General features: G+C 43.5%; 1 protein-coding gene across 1 annotated transcript; it reads right to left on the minus strand.

Moving 5' to 3' along the window:
- Nucleotides 1-2,796: 2,796 nt before the first annotated feature.
- LOC130372468 (protein strawberry notch homolog 1-like) lies at nt 2,797-20,208 on the minus strand. Its single transcript, XM_056578479.1, is given in 36 exon segments — nt 2,797-3,899; nt 4,328-4,521; nt 5,134-5,210; nt 5,590-5,727; nt 5,954-6,040; nt 6,518-6,612; nt 6,764-6,910; nt 7,005-7,079; nt 7,405-7,504; nt 7,594-7,665; nt 8,910-9,022; nt 9,130-9,265; nt 9,357-9,488; nt 10,003-10,172; nt 10,284-10,457; nt 11,225-11,419; nt 12,056-12,201; nt 12,278-12,375; nt 12,655-12,837; nt 13,035-13,097; nt 13,099-13,145; nt 13,148-13,188; nt 13,310-13,415; nt 13,730-13,877; nt 13,999-14,160; nt 14,309-14,399; nt 14,518-14,651; nt 15,054-15,214; nt 15,668-15,764; nt 15,909-16,009; nt 16,398-16,539; nt 16,754-16,963; nt 17,088-17,171; nt 17,334-17,447; nt 18,720-18,938; nt 19,878-20,208. Coding segments are annotated over 35 exon segments (4,218 nt in total). The 5' UTR covers nt 18,762-18,938; nt 19,878-20,208; the 3' UTR covers nt 2,797-3,756.
- Between the last annotated feature and the right edge of the window lie 149 nt (nt 20,209-20,357).

Here is a 20,357-nt window from a genome sequence, read left to right on the forward strand (position 1 = left end):
ATATACTATCACTCTCTTGACCATTGGTGGACACAAAGGAGGGCTGCGTCGGCCCAATCGCGGCCCGCGGCGTCATGACCCTCTGGCTCTTCGGGATCCTAATGGTGGCGTGGAAAACCCTATAGGGTGAAGTCCCAGATATAATTTGTGTTGTTGAGGTGGAGCAATGTGTCACAAGCAGAAAAGTAATTATTTAGGAAACCCACAGACTGTTGTAAGACCCCTAGTAAAGGGTGATTTGACAATGTTAGTAACATTTAAAATGTAAAGTGGGATTTAAAAAAAAAGTCAATTTCACAGGAAAAATTAAAAAAAAGATTGAAAACATAAAAAAAGTCAGATACTTGCTAATTGTTATTACGTTCTCATATGTTTTTATTGATTGATTGGTGATCGATCGATTAGTTGATTGATGATTGACAGGTTATGGATGTCAGTTGTTATACCTGTAATGAGAACGTGTTAAGCAGTGAATTTAGAGAACCTAGGAAATAAATGAAAGGATGTCAAATGCTAACCTTATTATTGCACTGCCCTTGAATGATTCTGTAATTATAACACATGGGGAAAAACACTGTAGTCACGCCCTGTTTAATACATCATACTGAACCATGGACAGCATGAGCATGAGAGACCAGCCTGGCACGTACCCTGGCGATATATTTTCCCTGTATGACCTCCCATTGACAACAGAGGGCCTGTGTGACGGGCATCCCAAACAGGCAGGGGTGTCATTGAAGTGCTGGAAGCCTGGTAAAACCTGCAACAACCTCGGTGTATAAGAAGCAGCCCACTGGATATTTGCCAGTTTACTGGTAAATAAGGGTAAACCAGTTTACTCATAGAATGTAAGTGGGTTTAGATGTCTATGTTTAATAAAGTCTGACATTTAAAACATCTTTTGTTGGATTACGGTTAGGTTGCCAAAAGCCGGTGAGGAAAAAATAATATCACTTGAATAAGGCAGGTTAATAGTAACAATAAAATGGATCAACTGTACGTAGACAAGCTATAACCTGTTTACAAGCTTTTTAATAAACAGGCCTACAGAATTTGCTGCTTGAATATTGGAACCTCTTGAGCATTTCAGAACTTAAGCTTTCTATTATTCTTTACTATTATTTTATTTAGTAAATTTCTGTATTAAATCAGAACCTGTTTAGTAATACAATTGGATGCTGCTTTGGAATCACTGGGTCACATGACGTGGAAGCTATTGAAAATAATGATATAATTTCTGCATATTAATATTAATATAAATTAGATGAAGCACTAAAACCCCATAACTAATGTGCCTTATTTGTAGGGTTTGGTAATACTAGTTTGGATTAATACTGGTTTGCCATGTGCCTGGGTCATATGTCAAAGAAGCTATGGTCAAAGTTAGTGGGGGTGATATGGACCGCAATCTTATGGTTAACAGCAAAGATTATTAATTTATAGACGTTTTATTTTAAATTAAATAAGTTGAACCTGTAACGCATACATTGTACTTTATAACAGTTCCAGGTAAGCCAACGTTTAACACTAGAAAGTATTCTTCCTAGTTTTAAACTTGGTTTTGTTTAACTATAGTTAATCCAACACATTCTTCTTATAAGGTCTTACTTGTAAGAAGAATCTGGTTAGGTTAGACCAAACATATTGTATGTCTATGTCTTGCACATTCCCAAGTATAGATGGGTGCGTTTTGTTCTTTCACACCTTCAGGAAGTGTGATCATACCAGTGTACCAAGCTTTATTGGTCATTGCACTCATTCAAACAACGTGATGCAGCCTTTTGTTTTGTACAAGTCAGTAGTGCAACTCGTGCATGGAGACAAAGGAAGTCCTTCAAGTGTGTTGTCTTTTTCTTTTAACAGTTCACCTGTTATATCATTTTACATCACTGAAAAAGAACATGTCGGAAAAATGTCAGCAGCCAATGTACAGAACATTTCAAAGTGTCCAAATAAAAACATACATTGACTTTGTGTAGGACATTCCAGTTTAAGTTACAAACATTATTTTTTCTATGCGAGCGTGAAGTGAGAAGGCATTTGTTTTTCTCAACAAAATGCAGCTTCCTTCACGGCCATTCCAAAAGGTCGACATTCTGCATTTGAAATGTTCGATTCTCTTACAAACTGTACATAAATGAACATTATGAACACATTTGGTATGTTACAAAAAAAAAAAAAAAGTGCCTGCTTCACCATTTTCTCTTAAAAATCAAGTAGAAGTAGTAATATTCACACCTAAAGAAAAGCGCTAAACCCACAGATTAAGGAAATCAGGGACAAAGCGTTCAAGCCCAAACCATATCCGAAGCCTTTTATTAGCCCCCATTAGGTGTTGGCCTCATCAGTCTGGGGTCGCCGCCTTCCGAGGGAAACCAAGGCTTTAGCCAAGAGTGGGTTGAGGGCAGTTGAGCAGAAGTATGCCAACATGAAATTTGAACATCAGGCATTAATGATAGTGTTTAAAGGTAGGTGTAACATGCATTACAGATATTGTATAAGCATCTTTTGCTTCTGTATCCAATTTTGATAAGAAGGGTCATTGAACACTTGAACCCTGGAGAACTACGGCATCCATTAGAAAATGGATTAATACACAGACCAGCCTTCTGAAAGAAACCATGTCTTAAGAGTACAGCAGGGCATACAAATGAATTTACTGCCACATCTGCTGCAGTGATAGTCTTTTACTGACAATTCTGAACCGATAGCTCAATACTCATAAGGGACAGTCAAACTGGAAACCTAGGGATGTTTAGACTGTTGCATTAACACTACTATATATATATATATATATTTCTTTTTATATATACACACACACTGCGTTGCACTCATTTGAACACAATGCTCAACTTTTAAGGCAAATACTTTCTTAAACTCCTCCAATTCCAAATTTCCATTGTGTTGAAACTTACTTTAATTCAGTTATTGTTATTAGAAAGGTGACAAACAGCATTATAAAGAATAATGTTCAGAATCACTTTATGTAGCTTTCTTCTGGTATCCAAACGCTCGGTCTATACCAAATACCAACGAACAATTAGCAGAACTGGGGAATAGTTTTGGCGAGAGGCCATTAATGACTAAAAACATTGCAATTATGCCTGGGTATTGTATGCTTACGTGATGCGGACATATAAATTACAACTAAACATTGATTTTCTTTCATTTTTTAAATGTCTAACGCATGTCCTGGAAATGAATGAAGATGGCTCTGTGACTGGATGAACTTTGGTCTCATTGGGAACAGCTCCTGGTCTCATTAGGGCCAGTGTGGATCATAGACAGACGTGTGGGCATAGAACACAACCTAACCCTGGGGAGGACCCGGCACGACCCACGTGGCCGACCGATGTGAAGCTCCCTGGGGTCCTCTTCTCCTCCTGATGGATGCATCGCAGAACGTCTTACTCTCTGAATGTCAGAGGGCTATATGATATATCCAGCAAACTTTCGTAGGTGGAAAGACAACAAAAAAAAAAAAATGTTCCTGGTCTTGCAAATACTAAAACCACCACCACCAGCAGCAGCAGCAGCAGCAGCAGCAGCCACCCGGAACCGCAGTTCTCTGTACAGACACCGAGGCTCATGAAGACCAACAACGTGTGCACCGCACAGACGGTCCCCCCAGGGTCGCCGGGGGTACGAGAGGGAGGCCGGCTCGTAGGCCTCCCGCGGGGTCCCGGGGACTGCAGTGTAGTGACCACTCCTTCAGGACAGTGTCGGGGTGCTGGGAGTGTGAGGGGGAACCCTCCACTATGTGTTGGGGGCTTGGCTGAGGCTCTGGGGGTGGAGCTGCTGCCACTTCTGCTGCTCCTGCACCGCCAGCTGCTGGCACTGGTCCGACGTGGAGAGGATGTTGAGGAGGGGGTTCACGCAGTTTGGGGGGATGATGAGCCCTGTGGGGGGGGGGGAAGAGGAGAGTCATCAGGATGTTGAGGACATAAACCAGAGGCAGAAAACCCTCTGAATAGTCACATCGGGACCAAGTTTTCAGTGGAGACTAAAAATGGAATTAAAGAGATTGGTCTTTTGTTTGTAGATCTAATCTTGCATTTCCTTATACTCTTGTACCAAAGTGATGGCTGCAGTGATAGTGGGACGTGATCCTGCGGCGGCTAGGGTGTTGACTCCTGCCCGTTAAAGTTACTTCTTGGTTCCACCCCAATGTCCACAGCCTAACCTGTATAGCAAGTTTGGTTCTACACCGGTTGCCAAACCCTACATGGAATTTAATTACACACACACCTCTGAATTCTCTGTAAATCTTTTTGGATTAAAGAAAGTCCCATGGTGGGAGTTACAGAAAAACACGTCGAGAACGTACCAACTATCCTCTGTCCATCCTCGGTTCTAAGGCGAACGATCTGCATCTTGACGTTGGTTCCGCTGACCGAGGACAGCACGTTCTCCACCTTTGTCCACACGCTGAGAACCGAGCCGCACAGCACGAAGTACGTCCGGCAGCGAAGACCGATCTCACACTGGAGGCCCACTGACGCCTTCTTACAGTTCCCCCGCCTGGTGGTCAAAGCAACACATCACCCAGATCAGTATATATACACACACACACACAGGTCAACATACACGTCACCCAGATCAGTACACACACACACACACACACACACACACACACACACACACACACACACACACACACACACACACACACACACACACACACACACACACACACACACACACACACACACACACACACACACACACACACATCACCCAGATCAGTATACGTTTCTGTAGTCAATACTTATTGATGGCGATTTCCATGATGTCATTAATAAAAATCCTCTCCCTATAACTAATATATTCTGAAAGTACAAAAATTGTTGTTAAAGAATCGTACCCAAAATTTCCGGATTTCATTTCCACATTTCCAAAACACTCACATCACCAAGCCAATCGAGCTACCATAGTTTGCGCCAAAGTTTCACAGGTAGTTAAGAGTTGTTATAATACTAAAATATCTCACGTACTTGCTGGAAGGGGCTTAATCTTACACATTGTGACTTTAACTATTAAACTAGGGTCATCAAAATCTTCTTGGCCTCTAGCAGTGAATGGACCCATGACAGTTTATATGACTGGGAAGTCGAGGTCATGCCGTGCACGTACCAATATGCATGAGAGCAGATCTTAGCAGAGGACTTGAACTGGTCAATCCAGTGTTGTTTCGCATCTTCTGACAACACCTGCAAACAATGACAATCATTTATTAAAAATGTGCTGTAGGTAAGATTCGAGAAGAAGATAAAGAAAGTCATTGACCCACTCCCTCGCTACGATTCACCACCATTGAGAAGTGCTGCATTCACACTAATCTGATTGACAGGCAAGTTAGATTCCCTAACCAATCAGGGTATAAATAGCCTGATTGGTCAGAAATTAGGCAAGAGTGGTCTCAAATCTATTATTGAGTGAACAGAGTTCACTCAATAATAGCTAACGGATGGCTATGGCATTGTTAATCACTCTTCCATCTTACCAACTGCCCCTTTAAAGACTAATATTTTGACATCATAGCAAAAATTATAGTGTCCCAATAAACAGAATCAAAGCTTTAGGCGTTACCTTCTTGAACCTCTTCTTGATGTCAACGTAGGTCTCCAGTTTGAGCTGCTTGCCGGTGTTGGGCCGGTACACCAGGAACAACCTCTTCTTGGGGTTCAACTCCTTCACCAGGATGGCCGTCTTCCTGTTGTTGCGCACCTTCAGAAAGAACCGGATTCAACAGTCATTGGAAGGTTTGGTCATTGCTCCCCGTTTTAATACATTAAGGATTATTACTAATGGAAAAAAATGATGTTTGCACATGATTAACCAATACAATTTTTGTCTTATTTTCAAAATGTAATTAAATCCTGATTCATGATCAGGGGGGTGCCTGAAGTGCTTTGTCCGGTTGCCCGGCCAACGGGGCACAGAGCAGACATACCTGCACGTAGAAGCCGTCGTCAGCCCCACTCTGGTCTGCCCAGGCATGAGTGGCCTCCTCCCACGACATTCCCCTCTCCACACTCACCTGAGGGAAACAGAAGCATCACATTAACATTACTACAGGTAGCTCCTAATCTGGGAAGTCCTGCTATGTTACAGCAGAACATCTGGGGGGAGACACCAGAGCCTGTGTCTGAAACAACGCATAATGCCACCCATGTAGATTTTGGTGTCAGATATATTCTACAGAAGAGAACAAATTTGCGCTGGTAGATCAAGCGTTCAGAAAGAGGGTAATAATTTCTACAGTGTCAAGTCTACACAGTGTTGAGGTGGAAGCTTTGGGACACTTTCTCAGTTTACTGCTGCTGGCCAAGTTTGTGTATGCAAATATGGGCAACAGGATTGGTTGAAACAAATCTAAAATTGGACATTAGCAATCAACATTGATATTCCCATGATGACCACAGACCCTCTAGCAACGGTATTCAATAACAGTGAGATGCCTGCAGCAGTTCATATTTTATAGCTGGATGTGTAGCCGTAGAGTAGGGGTACATACGGTGTAGAGCTCAACGTGGCCCGACGTGGTGTAGCCCGGCGTCAGGAACTTCTTGCACTCGACCTTCTGCACCTTCTCGTCACCCGAGCCAAGATCTGGAGACAGGCCGAAATCAAGATCAAATGAGTCAATAGAGCCAATAGGTGAGCTTCAAATTAATACCCAGATAAACTCCCATGCATATGGAAAGAACATGAGGCTACCAAACTTGGCACGCCTTATAGAACTGGTGTGTCCCTCCCTTACCCAGAATGCCCATGTCAAAGCGGCCGTTCCTCTTGGCTTCCTGTATGACTGCTGCCAGTGTGTCTGCAAAGTACTGGAACAGGGAGTTCTGCTGCTGCACCTCCATGCCCAGAATACGGTTCAGGAACTTCCCAATATTGTTGTAGTCTGTGAAAAGTATAATAAAAAAAATAAAAAAAGTAAATAATAGTAAAAGTACAAATTGTCTTCATCCGGTTCAGGGCTCATTCTCCTCACGTACCTTTGTCAAGGGTCATCACACCAGATCTTTCTTCAAGAGTTATAAGACCCACTCCTATTAAGCCACATTGAATTTCTGCAGAGAAAACAAATGGACAGTAACGTTTATTACACGCCTCATCCAATTCAAATTAAGTCTGGGAACTATTCAAAAACACTTTTCCAAAAACGCATTTACGGTGTTCGCAGAAACCCTTACGATATCAGACATGTAAGGTTGCTAATTATTTCAAAGGTTTTGTTCATGGACACCTAGTTTATAACATTTATGATACTGAAAAGGCAAGGCCTTCAATCAGTTGAAAACATTTTTCCACACTATTGTGCTACATCATTCGGAGACACATACACTCGAAAATAAAAAAATTTGCCACTTTAACAGGAAAGTAAACAAACCGTACCTTTGAAGAAATCCCCGTCAAAATCGGAAGGTGGCGACACGAGCGGAGAGTCGAGTTTCACAATTGACTTCATGACGATCTCCAGAGCATTCCTACCATACTGACATAGTAGCACACAACAGTTCAAAGGTCAGCCGGCATCGGAGGCACTTATCTCGCACTACGAATGAAACTATATCCTCCTCCTACCTTGTTGTCAAAGTTGTATCGGCTGAGGTCCCTTGTTTCAGTCGCCCTCCTGTCTCCATGGGTAAGAGCGCCCTGTTGTAAAAACCCAAGAATTAACCAATAGCCACAATGATATCAAATGATTAGCCATCTGAATGAGCCAGCAATCAACATCCATAAGATGCAGGTTTTTTGGTGAAGTTCAATCAATGGACAAACTAATTTCTTGTTTTGCTATCGGTTGCTTATAAATGTCAAATACATCAAGTAAAAATCCAAACAACTTTATAATTAATATCATAATTATCAATAACAACAACGACTGCTAGCAGTTATGAAAAGGTTTTCACTGCCCATGCACTGCCGACCCCAGTGAACCGTCACAAGAGATTCATGGGGGCGCTTTATGACTCATGGACGAAACTTCCACCAGGGGTGGGACTTTGTTCAGTACTGGGTCTTTTTTTACCCCTGCCCATAAACTTTTTAGGTATGATTATGGTGCCCTGCAGGCAAAGTAGTACATCACACCTGAGAGTAATTAATGTAATTGTGAATTGCACAAATCTTAAAGGAGACATATTATACCACCAGTTGTGATTGTGATAGCCTTACAAGCCTTTTAGAAAATCTGCCCCATATGACATCACTAGTGGGCGTGTCCACCTAGATCTGTGCTGGATAGATGAGCAACGTTTACTTCAGTCCACTGGTTAGGCTGGTAGACTGATTCATCCAGCACAGATCTAGGTGGACACGCCCACTAGTGATGTCATAAGGGGCAGATTTTTCAAACGGCTTGTAAGGCTAATCACAATCACACCTGGTGGTATAATACGTCCTATGGGGTCTCCAGTTCCTGACACCTTCTGAGGATACTTGTGAGCGATAGAATACGGTTGCATAGATAAGTGCAACAAATTTTGTCACCCAAAGTTTCACTGTACATAGAAATCTAGTCGGACGGAAATAATGGGTCCCGCGGCAAACTTGTTCAGCATGGAAATAATACATATACACCAAGTTAAATTTATCTCCATCAGGGTGGCGAGGCTGACCATTTAACTTTGACCGTTAATTATTGAGCCCCCTACAGGGGAATTGGCACCAAAACATTTGGAGCCCTGCTTACCGGGAATACAAATATCCGGCAAATTTGAAAACTTTTGAGCAATCTGAGGCTGAGCTATAGGCGTGACCCATCCGGAATAATAATACCTTACCCCTACAATAACAGGTATCTGTGGATAGCTGATAATAAACCACCACCATGGCTGCAGGCCTGAGGGGGTTATAAGGCACGCATCACCACGGTGAGGTCATGGCTGGTCTCTTACCAGACTCTCCAGCCTCTTGGCCACGATGGAGGCAAACCGCTGCTCCCCGGCCAACTCCGATATGAGGAACACGTACTCTGGAGCCGTGACCTGGTTGGACCTGTGGGTCCTCCCTGGGGGGGGGGACGACACGAGGAGCGGCCAAGGTCAACACGATACAGTTCGCCACTTTGTCCTACCACAGCGGGCATGCAAAACAAGAGGGTGTGTGTGTACTGACCGAACTGCTGTATAGCTCTGTCTGCACTCCAGGGCAGCTCCAGAGTCATGTGGACCCTTCTTCGCTGGTTTTTAACGCGCCGGTCCGCCTGCAAGGAGATACCCGAGCTGGCTGCTTCAGAGATGATGGCGATGTTCTAGTGGCAAACAAAGACAAATTAGAATTATTGCTTGTATCAATACTAATACTCTGTTTCTAGAATAACATGAGCCATGTTCTTCCTCTACCTTCTCTCCATCCATGAACCTCTGCTTCTCCGTCAGATTCAGGATCTCCACGGGCACGTCCAGCTCGGAGCGAGACTCGTACGAGATGCTGCCGTCATCGTTGCTGACCACGCGACCTTTCCGGCCAGTCATCTAAAAGCATCCAGGAAGAAGACCATTAGGACACCTCACTTAATCCCCCCTGATTTTATCAACCGGGATTACTGAAACAGAAGGTGGGCCGGTTCTCACAGTCCGTTGTTTGGACTGAAGCTGCCTTGCAGGAATACCCTCTATATCCAAGTTCCATGATTAGAGCGAGAAACAAGTGACTAAAGCGATCTCAGGATTAGATATCACTACAGAGCCCTTGCGTCTCCAAAGCATTGAGAAACTTTGCTATAAGTTTGTATGCCCCTTAGAGGTGTGACAATTTTCAGACATACTGGTATATACATGTTACATTGCATGTCTATTTATAGTGCATTCATCATATTGTCTATTAATATTCATACATCTATTTGTGGATTCGTCTAGTGTTTTTCCGCTAGGTGTAAATGAATACATGATTCGTGTCTCAGCCCTGTATTCATTCACCTTTAGGTGAATTAATGGTTTCCATTCCTAAAGGTAGAATGGAAATCAAAGGAAGAGCGGGTGTCAGTACCTCGGCCACGTTCTCCGGTCCTCCCAGCTCGTCGATGAGCTCGTCCAGAGTGTTGGGGGGCAGGCTCTCCGCTAGTTTCTCCAGGTTGTCCAGCAGGTCCTTCTTCATCTTCTGGGCGTCCTCCACCGCATCTTGGCTTGTTTGGAAGCCGTCCTGGCTCTCCGTTTTGACTGGAGGAGGGAAAATCTGATGTTAACGTAGCGGTCAACTAAATCAATTAAAAAAAAAGTGCATACATGCTCAAGACTATCCAGTCCCCTCCGCAGTGGCAATAGACTTACCGACGGCGTGCTTGATGGTAGGGTTAGCCGGCGGGGCAGTGAACTTGGGCCGGTTCGACCCGAGCCCAGACGCTAGCAAGGCACTTTGAATGGAGTCTGGGTCGATGCATTTTTTCTTCTTCTTGTTCTTATCCTTTTTCCCCTTCTTTGGTTCTTTTCTGATAAGCCAGGGATCTGAGAAAAGGGGAGGCGATTGGTGATGCTGCTGAACTGTATGCATCATGATGATTAACATGACCAACCTAGTGTGCTACAAAACAGTAGGAAAAATAAAATCGATTCTTCGATGCATCGCGATTCTCTCTAAAACGATTCCGCCTCGATGCAGATAAATGAATAATCGGAATTAAAAAACATTTATTTTTATTCACCTGCTGCAAAATTATTTTCGCCAGAGAGGGATAATTTTAGAAAATTTCAAATTATTTAATTTATCTTCAATGTGTATTGGCTAATCTGATTTGTCTTGACACGATTTCGATTCAGCCTACGCATAGCATGCACGCAAACTCACAGCCAGGCACAAGAACTCTAATTCAAGAGAAGCCTTTTCTTTAATGACATAGAAAAGAAAGATTAGAAAGAAAAGAAAAACAAACCTATTTTTAGCAAACTCGTACTCAGAGGTGTGTGTGTGTGTGTGTGTGTGTGTGTGTGTGTGTGTGTGTGTGTGTGTGTGTGTGTGTGTGTGTGTGTGTGTGTGTGTGTGTGTGTGTGTGTGTGTGTGTGTGTGTGTGTGTGTGTGTGTGTGTGTGTGTGTGTGTGTGTGTGTGTGTGTGTGTGTGTGTGATTTTTTTTTGCAATTATCACGCATGGAAATGTACATACAATTTCTTGGTGCATCGATAATCATTTTAGAATTGAATCGTTGTCCTCATAATCGGAATTGTTAGGTGCGAAGAGACTCCCACCCCTACAAAACAGCCCACTCAAGTCCTCACCATCCTCCTCATCTTCGTCCGACTCGTCTCGGAATGGATTGAAGTCATCGTCGTCGGCCGAACTGACTGATTTGAAACTGTCGTCGCTCTCGGCGTCTTTATCCGAATCTTCTGATTGACTGTCGTCCGAGCTGCTTCCTGAAAGTCCTCCGTGTATACGGGACTTCTTCTTGACCTGCTTTTTTAATTCTGGACCTGGAAAGGACAGAGAGAAATGAACAAAAATCAAACCCATTGAGCAAATATAGGCAACTGTTTCTTTAAGTGCAAGTTAACCCAAGAGTTGTTCAACTTCTTAGTATGTTTATGATCTTCAACATGGTAATCTATACAAATGATCACGGTTACTGAAATCATAGCATAAGGCCAAAAAAGCTGTAAAATGTAAAGCTGTTTATGTGGACCTCATGGTCAGGGTGTGTGAAGCTCTTAATGTGTAACATTGATGGAAAAGAGGAATACACACACACACACACACACACACCACACACACACACACACACACACACACACACACACACACACACACACACACAACACACACACACACACACACACACACACACACCCACACACACACAACACCACACACACACTAAAAAAATAATAATAAAAATGCATCAAAGTTGGCTTGGGTCGAAACAATGGTGGATCATACACCCTCCTTTCCTTCCTAGAATGGTAAGCCCAAGACTAATTACAGTTTCTCATCATAAGAGTCAATATGAAACCAAAGTAAAGTAAAAAAGTGACGCAAACCAAAAGTGAAACAAGAAGACCAAAGTATAAACTAGGACTGCATGGACAGTGCTCAAGGTAAATCCCCCCTACCTTTCCTCTTCTTTGCCCTTCTGTCAAACCACTTTCTCAGCGGGCGAGGGAGCCTCTTTGCTGAGAGATCGATACCCAAAGACTGAATAGCTTCTGTCGATCAGGGGCTGGGGAAGTGTTTCTCCACCAGGGACTGCAACACACCTCTGCACACAAACAAACGACATCTTTAGCCTCTTTGAACCGCCCGGTGGGCTACTTGCGGTCTCTGTTGGATCTTACTTTGCGGTGGAAACAAAGTCATTGAGTTCGCCTCCTCCTTCCTCCAAGGCCTCAAGTGTCCGCGCCTCTCCAGTGGATTGTAGACCAATCACAACGCACTGAGGGAAAAAAAAAATGACCTTTGTTAGTGAGATGGATTAACCAGCATACACTATTGATGACTTAATCAATTAGCACAAAGCTTTAATCCAAATAGTTAAAGTGACTTTGTTGAAGATGCACGTCAATGAGCAGGCAAGGGCAAAGCCGTCTCAAGGATGTCTTCAGGTAGACTACAGCCAATAGGGGTTGAAGCCAGACCCTTCCGGGAGTCAAACACAACTATCCTGCCAACTGTGTGGTGATAAATAAAAAGCCATTTAAACCGTTGAGCTCACCTTTCCGTTGTGGACCTCTTCCCTGGCCAGCTGGACAACTCTGCCGACCTTGGAGGCGATACAGAGGTACTTGAAGAAGCGCTGGTGGGCCGACCAGAACTGGCCCCACATGGACTTCTTCATGCGCTGCTCGGCTTCCATGAGGTTGGCGGCCGCCTGGAACTTCTCACGTGCGCTCACCCACTGGAGAAGAACACAGAACACTGAGCACGTTGTCTGACCCAACTGACGGCAACAGGAACTCAAAGCTGGGATATGAAAGATGTTTACAGAATATGAATATTGAATCGATTTTTTCGTCTTTCACAAATTGAATACCTCTCAAACTTTGTTTATAAATGTACCTTTATCAGACAAAAGAGTAGATAAGAGAAGCTTACCAGGCGCACAGACTTGTTGTACATCTTGATGTACTGCGGCGTCAGCGGAACCTCCTCGATTTTTGAAAGTCACACCCGTAAAGCTCAGTTGCCTGGCAATGTACATCCCCTCAGTTTCATATCCATGGCAACGATTTCCATAGCGCCGACACCTCTGAAACACAAAAAATGAAAACATAAGTAGGCACAGAATTAAAAAGGAAGATTGCAGTGGGTTACGAGAAGACAGGAGATTAAACTTGACCAATTTTAATGTAATCTGTTAAGAGTGGTACCTGCGCTCCACAGCTTGGATGAAGTTGCTGAACTCCCTGAAGGGGGTGCCCTCGCCCCAGATGCCCAGGCGGTTCATGTACGCCATGTTTTCTGGTTCAGAGGCGCCTGGACAAAACATCAAAAACACTTGGAATACATGGAATACATGAAATGTATTCCAATTCAGTCATCAAGCAGATACTTTAATCCACTTTGATTTTGTGAAAGTTTCTGCAGAGGAAATTAAGGAGGATCATTAATGGCTCTTTTTAATCAAATCATCGACTTAGTGAATTAAGATACAGGTCATATAGTGCAGGTAGCTGGTTGGCAGGTAGGCTGCAAAGGTTGGGATTCGATCACCAAACCTGGGTGGGACTCAAATAACCTGACCACTGGACGACCCTGCATAGAGAGGACACAGGGAATGTCTAGGTTACCATGGAGACTGACTGTAGCACTGGCGTACACGACCCGGGCTTTGGGGAGTTTGTTCTGCAGCTCCTGAACAGCCAGGCCGGTCTTCGTCGGTTTGGACGAGCCAACCGGACAAACATTTTTGGCTTTGTGACACTCGTCATAGACAATCTGAGGATGTCGGTTAAGGAAATTCAAATGCAGCAAAAAACAATCCATTTTTTTTACGTTCAAAAACAATATATTTTTTTATGTTGACGACAATTGAAAAGTGACAGAACGATAAGGATACAACGCCATCGAAGTCCTCCCCACACCAGTGGAGGAGCTGCTGGAACCGGGTTTTGTACTTCCCTCCCGACTGGCTCTCTCCGATCAGAGAGGAGTATGTTGCGAAAATCACGCCCTTCTTCACGCTACCGTTGTGTTTCGAGGAGATCTTGCCATATTTGAACTGATGGATAAAAAACGTTTAAAGAAACAGTTATGATCACATAAATAGGTAAAGTTGGAGGATACCAATTCTTTGTTCGCTGGATGCTTGTCCAGAGGTCAAGAGAGAGATAAAGAGAGATGTAAGGTGTGTGGACGGCCGTACTCACCTTATTTAGAGAATGGACCTGAATGTTCTTCGCACCTATATCACGGAGATCTCTCTCGGCATCGTACTTCAAATCGTTTGAAACACTGAACCTAAAATGCAAAGTAATAGGACAATGTGTCAAACAAATCCAAGTAAAAATAACGCATACTTTTCTTACTTACTATACTTTTTCCACAGTGCCACGACGGCAGGAGACGGTGGTCTCACCAGAGGGATCTCTTCCTGCCTAGCAGGTAGTTCTCATAGATGCAGCCCGCAATGGTTCTGCCCTTTCCAACACCCGCACCGTCGCCTATCAGATAGGCTGCTCTGTCTCCGTTAGGGAGGAACGTCTCGTGTTGCTGTGCAGAAGTTGAAGAGAAACCATTTTAGAAACAAATGACCCAATATCATCATACCATCTAAATATTTAACTATAAACTATTACATACTCATAGCAGAATGAATTTTGCTACATAACACAGATTCACGTCACTAGCTAGTTTGTCAGTAACTTCAGATAGATATCATTAAGGAGCAGGTCGGGGTAGAGGGCATCTTGCTCCAAGATAAAACCCAGGTACTCTATGGACCATTGGGAGAGAACCAAGCACCTTTCGAGGTGAGAGTACAAAACCCTTAGCCACGACACTACCCTAGTCGTGATGTGGAGCTGGGTAGGGGATCTTTTCCGGCCTACTTAATGACCAGAGGCCCCACCGTGGTGCACATCACCTTAGAGTGGGGTTAGTGGAGGGGAATACCTGCGCTGCATATGTAATGGCCTCTAGCTGCAGTGCAGACAGCCAGCCGCGGTCAATGATTTCCTCTGGGATGGACATCCTGTACCAGACGTCAGGAGGGTTGACGCTTGATAGGGAGCTCGTCTCCACAACTGGGTCAGGGTGTCGCAGGCCTATCCTTACTGGGAGGAGCAATGGCAGGGGAAACATGAATGAAATCAAGGGATCAGATATTAAGGGAGTGTAGTCATGAATAGGAGGAGAATGCTGTCGCACATGAAGCTACTGTAGAGCTGGTTCATAAGGCCTTCCACAATCACGGATACCAAAAAACAGCAGGAAGCAATTAGAGTAGAACTCAGTTTAGAAATTGTGATTTTCTCTCTTTGCAGCGGGAGGCGTTTGAAGGTGGGTGCCTTTTTGGTCACTGACAAAGCTCTGACACAGAGCTTGCGGTTGCTAACTCAATAAAAGCATTAACTTATTTCTGAGATAGCCTTCTGTGCCAAAGATGACTCATTACATTCCCATAATATCATCAATGAATAATAGCCTTAATCTTGACATAAATAGTCAACCAGCTCCAACCTACTGTAGATCATAGTAATATAATTATAGTCAAGATAGTTTCTTACATTTCATGGGCATGTACTCTGCATATGTCTCTGCGTGGCCCAATTCCTCTTCCTCCTCTTCCTCAGGCTCCTCTTCCTCCTTTATGCTTGGGGATTTCTATATACAAATACAATAAACACAGATCAATATCCAATCTTTTTTTACATAAAATCGCTCTTTGTCTATGAAAATATTTTGCACTCTAGAAAATGCTGGGCAGCTCCAACATTTTAGGTTTTATCATCACTTAAAAACACTCACAAGAGGATGTGAAAATTGTTGTACTTTAACATCATCGTTTACCCAAAAGCGGGTAGCGTCTTTAATGGAGAATTCCTTCTTGATGCCGTTGTTCAGCTCCACTGGAAGATAACCACAGGAAATAAGTTAACAAGTAACAAGAATAAGAAATAACTCAAATAATTATGTCAATCAACAAGCCAAAAGAAAAGCATAATTAGGGAAGGTATAATTTGCCTTAATCCGAGATACCATTAACTGATCAGAGCCGGTCTTAGAGACATTATATAATCAATGGACAGAAAAAGTTAAGAAATAAAAGACATTGCATACCCTAGTCAGCATTTATAGAAATGCGGCTTACCCCACCTCGAGAGTGCATTATATACGGCAATATAGTGGTTTTTAAACAGGTTTCAAATGCCTAGTTAGTGAATTCTATACACATACTGTAGCTCTTAAATCTGCTTTGCATTCAAGCCTAGATTACATCCAAGTTTATTTTCTTACAGTGTCCTGCAGCGGTTGCGGTGGCAACTGGTTGTGCGATGTCTGACGGTGGCTTCAACTTCATGAGTTCCATCAAGCTGTTGCCCTTTAACGTAGTGGTCTTCTTCAGACCCCCCGTCCTAAGGAGATCCTTCAACTGAATCTGAAACACAATGAGGACGCGTGTCAAACAGAGGTCACTTTAGGAAGTAAGTACGTTTACGTGCTGTAAAAATCAGATCCAACAACGATAAAGAAGTGGGGATGATGTGATTTCAAATATAATGGAGTCTGGAAGCCAGTGAGGTGGGCTCATCCTAAAATCGCTAAAGGCTTTTGCTCAACAACAAAAGGATAAATAAAACCAAAGGCCTCACCTGATCCCGGTTCAAAGGCACGGCTGTGGACACCGAAGGGGACGAGGGACTGGAGGACCCCCGCAGTGTGGAGGCCACGTGCACCACCTTGGTGACCGTGATGGTGTGTTTGATGGGGTTGGTGGACTGCTTGGTGGTGACGGCCCCAAGGGACGGCAACTGATTCAGTTGATTTAAGACAAAGGTGGTGGTGGAGGGCTGAGGTTTTTGCTGTGAGGATGATCATAAAAAAAGGGGAAAGATGTGGTGAGAGACGTTAATTGAAGACCACAGAAGGCTCACTAGGTAGTTATAGTATAGCTTAGTGTTGATTAAAAGACGTGGGGTTATTTACCCTGATCATAAGTGTGGTATGTGGAGCTGAAGCCTCTGTCCCAGCAACCCCGAAGCCATCGTCGAGGGCACTGATGGAGATGGACTTTAAAACACAAATATACAGTTAACCAACACAATCAGAGGTAACCAGATGTTTCTATAGGAATCCATTCATTAACTGTATATACACACACACACAACGATTTCAGTTTAATGGAAAGGACGCACACAAGAAAATAATATATTATCATCTTCATATTCTTACCTGGTGGGCTGAAGAAGAATGTGAAACATCCTGAGGGTCAACATCGAAAAGGTCGTTTGGGCAAATGCCGCTCTCGCTTAGCGCTGCCAGAAGCAAGTCTTGTCCAGGATCCATCTGCCACAACAAATTATAAAACCCACATATACATCAGCCATTAATGATAAAGTAAAAGCACATTACAACACCTGAATGTGGCCTGTTTTTTCAGGCTTATTTCGCTTTAGGAATCTGCGATGCAGCAAAGTAATGTAGGAGTTTAACAGCAACCAAGGCTAACAAGAGAGAGTGAAGAAAGAGACCAAGTTAACTGAGAATAATACTATTTTTTTGGAACATTATGTCTCGCATAACTCGCACCAAATGGGTTGGATGGAGGAGCCTGGAGGTGGGTAGTGAAAGGCGGCTGTATTGTCTTTAGGTGCCCATTATTTCACCATCTATAATACCCTTATAAAGCGTTGTTTGAACAGGGACCCGTCAGTTGCATGGTGTGAAGTCTTTACATGATTTGAAAAAGTCACTCAATTTAACATGAGCAGGGTCACCTTGGAAAACTTTACATTGACCTTCTCTGACAACAGTTCTTTGGCTGTTCCCGTGTGGAAGATTGCGACCAGTGTCATGTTGACTTGCCATTAGAGTGCAAGATAAAATTCTGTCTGTGGATGATGCAAGCACATCCAATGTTTATTTTATTTTTTTATAAACATTGTAATTCCAGTACATTATGCCATGAGGAAGTGGCAATATATACTGCCAGGGAAACCCCAACTCCGATTAGGATCTAACAAGTTACCGAGTGGATTTCTACGCTTCTTCAATTTCTGCAAATTATGGAATATCTGCATTCAAATGGAATGCAATGCAAGTATCTAAAAATATTGAGCAACAGAGTCCAGAATTTAATGAAGATCATGATAACTTAATAGCTGTGTATTATTGTATAATACAGCAAAGGATTGTGCTGGAGAATTTAGAGTTGAGACACTGCTGGATAACAATGTCACTACACGTATAAAACCACGATAAGTGTTCAATGGATGCAGTTCAATATAGATTTAAGAGCCATGCTAGTATAAATCATTACCTTTGACCACATTATAACAAAAGTGAGAAAAAAGTCGGTCCAAATCAAACTTGCATATGCGTACATAATTATTGCACACGAGCGTGCAACACTGAAATCCAATATTTTAAATAGTTTAAAGGCAAACGAGCCATTTAGTGCCGTGAGAACATGCCGATAGCTTGAGATCATTATAGGCGCAGTAAGCGCTAAATGTTTACGTTACTTCCATTGTCGTTGTACGAAGGGGCGCCGTGTATTTACAACCATGCGCGTATTGTGGAAAAACCGAAAATGTACCAAACGGTGCTGGAGCTCACCTTCAATAGACCAGTCAAGACAGAACACGCTGTGTCCCCCATGTGTCCCTGCTGCACGTAAAAAGGAACGAGTGACTTGCTCCAAAGTGACCCAGACTACGGCACGTGTTTGAAACGCATTGCTTTGCTGTGTTCAACTTCCTGGTCCGTCTGACTCATGTAGTTTCCCCTTCAGTCTCTTAGGTTAGCAGGCTAATGTACAGTGTGGAGGGTAGAATCCTACGGGACGGGGACGTAGAAAAGACCCCAGTTGACAAACATCTAAGCTTTGCCGGCAATGTTGCACAAGCCTAATCACTTGCATAACAATTAAACTCCCGCAAACGCATGGCGTAGCAACGCTAGTCCAGTTACAGAAGGGCGACCGTATACCAAACACACCGATGCCTATGAGATGACAGTGTAGCCCGGCTAACCTAGCTAGCATAGCTAACCGAAACTACATCAACACCTTGCAGTAATATAAGGTGTGTCAACCACTTGGTCGGCGGCTAGGCAATCTTACGAGAACTCAAACCCCAAAGTTTTCATTCCCTATAATGTCACAGACGGTTATATACATTGTTTTTAATTAGCATTGAGTGTTAGCCATTTCCAACACTGTTGCCAGGAAACAGCAGGAGTACACTTCATCCCACTGTGAGCGTGTCCGATCAGCTAGTCGCTGTTGTGTTTAATATATGTACTTTATGCATGCGTTGGATTCATGTTTGATATTTTTTATGTGATGATCACCACGCACATACAGTACGTAACATTAACAGTTACAAAGTCAGGAACCAGTCAGGTGGTCCATATCCAAACAAGCCTTTTGATCGGAAACAGAAAACACTAACAAATAGCTCGAACCCAGGTCCCCGTCATTCGGGCTAGCCGGCGATCTATTGACAACACCCCCCACACCCCCGAGTGTTGTGATGTTATGTTGACAGCACTGGTTCGTACCGTCTGATGACACCAGAAGCCAAGCTAAAGCTAGCCGCCAGCTTACGGCGGAGCGCGTCGGGAAGACGTGTTGCCTCCGCAACCAACTAACTGGACTGTATTTATTTATTTTAATTTATACACATACATTATAAACGTCATCATGTCGGATGGCGGAGGCGTCGGTTGACCGAGTGTACATGTATGCTCGTGAAGTCAGTGTAACTCACTCACTTGACAGTGACCAGCCAGAGTGTGGCTTCAGCAGGGAGCTTGTTGTCCTCTCCGCTCCGTGGCTCCTAACGGCTTCTGCCTCGCGCCATCTTTTATCACACGCTTAGCCGCATGCTGGTCACGTGACGTCGAGCCCGAGCGCGGCCGCTGTCTTTACAATAAAATTCCTCGCCCCTGATCGATGAAAATAGGCTATCGGGTATGTATCGGAGGCCCTTTGTCGACGGGGTGTCGCCAACGACGAGATGGTGAACATCGCTAGCAAGTAAACATTAACGGCTTAAAGATAGCAGAGACGGCAAAGCTAATTCAATGTCACGTGACTCTGCGAGGAGATTTTACCGGAAGTGACGACAGCAGGAATCTCCGCCTTTTCCGTTCTACTGCTTCCGCTTCGCCAGTGTTTCTATTATGATGTATTTTATGTGTTGTTTATCCCAAATAAAAAATATTATATTTTGGTGTAAAATCATAAAAGTC

The sequence above is a fragment of the Gadus chalcogrammus genome, chromosome 19 (assembly GCF_026213295.1).
Source record: "Gadus chalcogrammus isolate NIFS_2021 chromosome 19, NIFS_Gcha_1.0, whole genome shotgun sequence".
Taxonomy (NCBI): Eukaryota; Metazoa; Chordata; class Actinopteri; order Gadiformes; family Gadidae; genus Gadus; species Gadus chalcogrammus.